This window comes from Leptonotus elevatus, chromosome 15 (assembly GCF_054856555.1).
Source record: "Leptonotus elevatus isolate MCC_2025b chromosome 15, RoL_Lele_1.0, whole genome shotgun sequence".
Taxonomy (NCBI): domain Eukaryota; kingdom Metazoa; phylum Chordata; class Actinopteri; order Syngnathiformes; family Syngnathidae; genus Leptonotus; species Leptonotus elevatus.
This window is the reverse complement of record NC_141253.1, coordinates 6,190,155-6,197,922: the sequence shown is the minus strand read 5'-3', so window position 1 is coordinate 6,197,922 and position 7,768 is coordinate 6,190,155. Positions and strand designations below refer to the sequence as shown.

General features: G+C 37.9%; 1 protein-coding gene across 1 annotated transcript; it reads right to left on the bottom strand.

The window, feature by feature from the left end:
- Nucleotides 1-32: 32 nt before the first annotated feature.
- clic3 (CLIC family member 3) lies at nucleotides 33-7,568 on the bottom strand. Its single transcript, XM_086096396.1, has 7 exons — nucleotides 7,157-7,568; nucleotides 7,015-7,089; nucleotides 4,684-4,793; nucleotides 1,733-1,858; nucleotides 1,547-1,653; nucleotides 1,119-1,294; nucleotides 33-949 (listed from the first exon to the last, which is right to left on the bottom strand). Exons 2-7 carry the CDS (start codon nucleotides 7,078-7,080, stop codon nucleotides 785-787), a joined length of 750 nt encoding a protein of 249 aa, XP_085952522.1. The 5' UTR covers nucleotides 7,081-7,089; nucleotides 7,157-7,568; the 3' UTR covers nucleotides 33-784.
- Between the last annotated feature and the right edge of the window lie 200 nt (nucleotides 7,569-7,768).

Below are 7,768 nucleotides of genomic sequence, written 5' to 3'. Positions count from 1 at the left end.
TAGTGGTGGAAGAAAAAAAAGGCAAGCCAATGTTTGATTTATTCATTTAGTTCTTACATTTTATTTACATGAAGACAACATAATACATATATCAAACAGTAATGCCTAAAGTAATAGTAGATATAAGAGGTATTGCTTTCCCTCCAATATGTACATCAAGCTTTGAGATTTATATTAAAATGCTATTCCTATTGCAGTTTACATTGAATAAATGCCTAATACATACAGTAGTTACGTTACATACATAATACATAGGTGCGCAATGGCACAGGACATCAGTATTCTGTGGCTAAAGAGTACTTCCATGCTCTTTTAAAGCACATAAGAACGCCACAGAAATAACACCATAGGATGTAATAGTCAATGCAGCATTTACAGAATAAGACATTTAAAAGTAGCTTTCTCTATTTTGAAGATCAACTGACAGTTGTAACCATAATGTGACATAGAGGGTGTCCTGAAAGTCATACGCTTCTTGTTTTCTTTTTTAGTTTTAGGTATCGTATGGGCAATTTTGGTTTGTCAAGAACAGATGCTGTTTCAAAAATTCCACCATGGACAATGTAAATTGTGCTACACATGAGAAAAGTGTGACTTGCACCCCAGCTCTAATATCAAAATGGTGAGCCACAGGCAAGGGAATCATTTGCATTCAAAAACTGTCAAACCGAAGATGTCAAAGCAGGGATGACCTTTTTCTGTTTGAATGATACTTAAAACAAAATATATAAAAGGATGTGTATATTTACTTTTGAACATTCTGTATAACTATTTATCCGTTTGTCTATTTTTTGAGGTACTTGGCCACAGATTGGTACGCACTGACGACCTCGACGTCCTTTGGGCAACTCAAGCGAAACTCATCCCTTTTGTAGGCGTTGTCCAGGTAACGTTTGAGGCCTTTCAGTTCTCCCGGGATATCAAACTTGCGGTACACCTTGCACACCACCTGGGGGTGACAGAGGCTTTAAAGATGTCTTGGCTGAAAGACTTGCATAGAAATCTGCTGTAGTGGCAAAAGAGCCTGTCAGATTTCATCCATTTCATTCACTGTTGTAACCGGCTAGCAAACTACTAAAAGTTTGACATCGCTGCCCTAAAGAGACAAATGACCTCACCTTGACAATGTTGAATTTGGGAAGTAGGTTGCAGTCGGCCAAAGTGAGAGAATCCCCATCCAGGTAGGGACGTGTAGACTCGGAAGCGTTGGGGTTCTGGTCCAACTCGTGAGGCAGCGGCGTCTCAAAATACAAGTTGAGCTTCACCAGGGTTGCTAGGAATTTCTTCTCTAACACTGAAAAAACACAGGTTGTAAGTATTAGTCAGACTGTAGGAAGAAGATGGTACGAATTTAGACTTTTTTGCACCCCTGGACTAGAATTACTTGGATTTCTTTTATATTCATGGCCTATGAGTGCTTTTCATACAAATACTGACTGTAATTATAATGTGTCAGCATAGGTTCGGAATCAAAACAAAATCAGACCAATGTGGGCCAACACCAAAACAACGGAAAATTCAGCCTTACTGTTAAAGTTTAACTTACTGTCATTTAACGCAGGGACGGGATTCTTAATATATGCTGAGAATTTACGGAAGATGTCTTCCCCAGCTGTCAGTGACTCTTTGTATCGACAGCACAATTTGGGATACCTGCCATCAGAAGGTCAAATAAGAAATCCAGTTTGATTAACGATGCAAATCAATGCTGAGTGTGATAAAGTCGTCTCACTTTGGTGGCGCTAATTTATCCTCCAGGAACTCCTCGATCTTGTTAATGTCTGTTTTGACTTCGTCGTTGAAGACCAGGAATGGAGGCTGAGAGCCCGGGGCCAAGTCCTTCAGCACATCCGGGGCTCTGTCACGCAACAAATATGATAGAATTAATTGTATAAATATATATTTTTTTAAATGGCCGGCAGTGATGTTAACAAGAGACATAAAAGCAAAACAAAAACTAAACGAAAAAAACAAAAATTCCCCAAAAAAATTGCGTTAATGAAATAAAATAAAAACGAAAATTCTTTTTTTTTCTACGAAAACTAACTGAAACTACATTCTATGTTTACAAAACTAACTAAAACTAACTATAATTATAGCGAAAGAGTCCTTAGTTTTAGTCTTTGTGTGCTTTTGTACTCATTTTTGAGGCTCTCTGCCCATCTCCCTTGTTTGCTTTTTATTTGTGTGCATGTGTGACGTTTAGTAGTTATTTCATGCTCGCATGCTCTATTTTGTTTAACTCATTCACTGCCATTGACGGCTATAAACGTCAAAAATTCATTTGAACCATTTCTATGAATTTAAAAATTTTCCCCCACTTTTTGTTGTTGTATGAAAACCTAGATTTTGTTTTTATTGTACATTTAGAACAGATATGAAATTTGTGATTAATCACGAGTTAACTAATGAAGTCATGCGATTAATTACAATTAAAAAAAACAATCGTCTCTTGCCCCTAATTTTTAATAATCTTTCATTTGATTTTTATGAATTTATGGCAGTGAATGGGTTAATAAAACCTGCAAGCTTGCTTTGTTTGTTTGTTTACTTTGGGGCCAACCACGCGCACTTTACGCATCCCTGACACCAACGTATATTTGTTCTTAGAATTGCATAGTGTGCTGGATCCAATGCTCATATATGGTCCATGGGCTGTGAAATTCTTGCACTCTGAAAACAGTTGGGTCAAAAATAACCCAATTATGGATTATAAATGGACCAATTCACTTTTTTGGGTTGTTTTATACAAAATGACCCAAATTTTTGACCCAAGTAAACGATCTGACCACTATTTATGAGTTGTTTTACACCGAAAGACCGATTTCTTTGACCCAACTGTTTTTTGAGTGTGGCCTATATTACTGTGTACTAAAAGTTGGCAGAATCCTTTAGTATAGTAAGAAAAAATGTAATTCCTTTACAATTGTGCATCAAAATCAATTAATTGAAAAACACAACTTCTTGCAGTTTTCTAGCCAGAATATGCTTATTCAACAAATAAAATTTCACCTCTGAATGCAATTCTGTTTCCTAGCAAGGAGCTGAATGGCAAAATTCACAGTTAGATCCACAGATCGATGAGTACATTTGCAAGGACGTCCGCTTCGATGCGTTTCTTTCCCTCTTCCCTCTTTTTTTGTATGTCTGTTGAAACCCGCTAATGACTCAACTGAACAATTTCTTGAGCAAGACGATCGACGCTTCCCTCCGAGAACATCCTGTTTGAAGTCTAGCTTAGTTGTCTCATGATGTAAAAATGTGGACAGCATGATGAAGAGGACTGTTGAAATGCCGGTTCGAACTGAACAGTATTAGTCCATTCATGGATCAAACATCTGTTCTGAATTGTGCCATTCTGCTCCTTTTTTTCCTGACAAGTTGTGCAAAAAAGCATTGAAACATTCAACAGTTGGATGCGCATTCATAAATTTAGACAAGATCAAATGAAGCTCACCTGTAAAGTTTATACAGACATACTTCGCCACATCTCACTGACAGATTTTTAAAACGCATCTACGGTAATTTTATGTAAGATTTAGCAGTGATCATTTTTAATAGCAGCAAACATGACCCAGTAGAAAAGTATGCAACAGTTATAGTGTAACATGTCCAAAATTTGTGGTCATTTTCCACTTAAAAGAAGATCTAGTGGAAAATATACTGCACGTCTACCTTAAATTAGAGCGACCAGATTTTCAAAATGAAAAACTGGGATGCTAAAATTGAGCTGAAAATCAAATACATAATAAATTCTCACCAAATGCAACCGCTAGTCAATGTTCGTCAAAGGTGGAGTTATTGCTTTAGCTAAATGCTCTCTTGGTTGACAGTTCAACAGCACTAAACAAGCCAATAGCTTTTTTATTTATGTCCTTTTTTCATGAAAGAAGACTGATTATCGTCTGTGTTCAATCAAAATAAGACATTTTCAAACATCTGCTTTTAATTTGGAAAACAATAACCGAACCGGCATCAATCCCCTCTTTTTTTATCACTATACAAGTACGAAGTAAACGCCAATCACTGGTAGTAATCGGGGGGGGGGGGGGGGGGTTGCTTTGGTAATGCAAAAATTAAAATAGATCCAATTAGTCAATTGCATAGATTAATCCATTCTAAAAATATTCAATAGTGACAGCACTAGAAACACGCCGCCATAAAGTTCAGCTTGCCTTGAGTATAAGCAGTGACTGCAATATTAAACAGTGGGACTCCATTTCCCATGATTCTCGGACATGAAAGCAGGAAGTCAACTGTGTGATGGGACGCCAGGACGGGATCTGCCTAATATCAGGACAAAAAAAAAAACCTCCGGGCTGTCGGACCCAAGGCACAAAAACGAGACTGTCCCGATAAATTGTGCCGTCTGGTTACTTTAAAAGTAAACATTGTTAGCTACTTTAATATAGTTCACCATTGGAAATGTATACAATTGAAAATGTTTACAAGGGAATGGGAAAAGTTAAGTGTGGAGAGAGTCATAAGCTAAAGTATTAAAGAAAAGTAATAAAATAAATATTTACAACCAATACCTATGGACTACTTTAGCGAAATTTAGGTTCATCTTTGAAACGGTGCGTCAGTATGCACATCGCAGATCACAAATAGCTAAACTAGTATCGTCCAGTAATTTGAGAAGGATCAACGATGAGTCAACTTTATTCTTCAAGTGTTGCTTACCTTTTCATGTCTACAGTGGTGAGTTGAAATTTGGCCCCTTTTAACCAGAGAATCATGAAGAGTCTCTGTGAGAACGGACAGTTGCCCACACTTTCAGCATCGCTGCTGGCCTGCCAGAAGAAAACGGAACAAATTTACACTCTAAAAAGCAAGGAATTGTTCTTTTCTTTTCTTTCTCTTGAGTGTTTTGAACTCCCGCTGTGGTACTGGATGTACTCGACCTCAACTTCACATAGAAAAAGTTAACACACCCCCTGTCCAAATGCCATTTTTTTGTGATCATAAATGGTATCGTTAGTATCCTTTTCTCATTTTGTATACCACAAAAACACTGCATTTGAACAGGGGTGTGTAGACTTTTCATATCCACTGTATTTAGATCGCAAGCTAGTAGCGCATCAATTACACTCAATCAACCAACTGCTTGCACACGAATTGATCAATTATTGCGCCCATCCCTAACCACTGCAGCACTTGGTGTTGACGAGCTATAAATTACGATGTACCGTTGAGCACTAGGCATGACTAGTGGTTCGCACATTGGCCTCACAGTCGAGGGGTGCTTCCTGTGTGACGTTTATACTGTATGTTCTACTCGAGCTTTGCGTGCCTTTTCTCAGCTTCATGCCACATTCCAAAAACACGCACATGAAGAGAGTGCAAGTGTGATTTCAGACCAATAGCAACCCGATTGAGGAAATGGATAGATGGATGGTGAGTACTAGTTAATAATTAAAATAAATAAATAAATAGTATTCAAGATGAATCCGAATCAACAGATATCGATGGAAATAATTGCAGCATTGAAGTATTTCCACCCATGTTTTATTGCTTATAAAAAAATGGATTACTATCATTACATAATCGCGAGAGCTGCGAAAATGTAGCCGCCTTGCAACTGCAACAAAATCATCAAACGGATTTTTGCTTTCGGATCTGGCACCATTTCAATGCATTTTATTGCTTCAATCATACGCCTTAGTAAGGGAGGAGCCATTTGTAGATACTACGAATTACCCCAGTCGGATACGAATGTAATTATAGGGTGTCCCACTTTGACCAATGAGAGCGTGATCGGTGCGTGTTGCATTGGCAAAAAGGAAATCAAATTGACTCAAGTGTGGAATATATATATATATATATATATATATATATATATATATATATATATATATATATATATATAAAAAATGGCACGGGGTAATACCACAATTGCGTAGCATTTAGCCTACATTTGACGACTTTCATAGCCCAGTCAAAAATGTTTACGCCACATTAGCTGTTACACGCTTTCATAAAGATTAATTACAAAATAAATGTCGAAAATTAGTTGAGTACGGGTACACGTTGTTCACCCTTTACCTTCAACATTTTCTGTTATGAGTTCAGGCATGCGGTCATTGAATTGTTATGATCTTGTGTTATGTTGTCTTTTGTCTATTTATCTACCTGATCAATTTGCATTTTTGTAGTTGCGATATCGCTTATGATGATGATGATGTGTTAGCCACTCATTGTCTAATCTTTCAAGCATGATGAGAATGTCGTTGGTTGCTATGCTATTAGTCACCCTTAGTTTGTCGACGCTTTTATCCTGTCGTAGAATTGTGATACCAACAATTCCTTCCGAGTCCAAAATGTCATAGCCGTGATGATTTTCATTTGGCAGGGGGCCAACAGGCTAACAACTGTGCCAAAGCTTAACTTCCTTGGCGGAGGTATAAAATAAAATCGTTCAGGAACGACACGCCAGCCTCAAAGTCGCTTCTGGCTTGTGCATCTGACCAAAATGTGATTACATCTTGCTGAGCCTGCTCCGAGGAAGTCTAACTTCTACGACACGCCCACATTTGACGAAGGCGACGACCTAAACAATCTTAATCGAGTCCTTTAAGTTTGCTCTCTGCATGGAGTAGTTAGATTTAGTCATGATTTCACAGAGAGAAATGTCACTGTTGTGAAATATCGCGACTTAGGATGATGCAACCGTGTGCTGTAAAACAACTTGTAAATAATATAAATCTATGGACAATATACGTCTACTGTTTCATAATAACTCATACGCAAAGATGTGATTTAGTCATTTGTGTTCTTTAAGGTTATAATTTCTATCCTAAAAAAAAAACATTTAAAAATGTATCATGTTATTGTGTAGTTGATATCAATATACAATTATTTTGTTCAGTAAATGCAATATTTGTGTAGAACCAAAAGACATGAAAATGTGAATTCAAATCGAGGTGCGCTCGTTTTTGAATGCATTCAAACCTTCTTCTTTTTTCACCACTGAAGGCATTCAAATAAAAACGAAAAAACAACGACAGGCCTCACCTTGACGAAGAGCTCAATCTTCGGTTCGTCACCCTCCCTTTTTTGGGCCATCTGTCCCCTCTGCATGCGCAATTCCTGCAAGTATTCCATGATTTAAATCACCGCTGCAAAATCTCTCAAAGATTTGATGAACTGTACTCACAGTGGATGTCAGCACAGGTTTTTGTTTCGTTTGGATTCCACTTTGTAGTGTTTGAAGGCAACTTTCCACCAGTCTCCACTGCTGACCGTCGTCTGTGTGCTGCTGGTATTTAGTTGGTGGCAAACCACACCTGACAATGCGCAGCTCCTCCCCAGCCTTACCTGTGCGACCTGTAAATCTGGTTCTCCACTCTCGGCCTTGCAGCGTATTCAGCAAAAGTAAATCTCATCCAGTGTCTCATGTGTTCATCTCTTTTTCATTATTAATGCCAACAAGCACCAAAGTGCAAAGTGTAGCAATCCAAAATTCCAAAATGTGTTTTCAGTTTTTTTTTTGCAATATCTGTCACAATGTCCCTTAATTTCTACAGTGCTTGTCATCATTAGGGTCACGTGTGAGCTGGAGGAGCCTATCCCAGCTGCCTTTGGGCAAGAGGCGGGGAACACCCTGGGCACATGGAGACGAAAAACTAATCACTGCACTGGTTATGTGTTAATTATTTTAACATTTACTGTTGCGAGGACGTCTTCAACATTTTTGGATCCACTGCACACGCTCATCCTCCATAATTTAAAATGAAAATAAATATATATATAATATTTTGAAATTAAC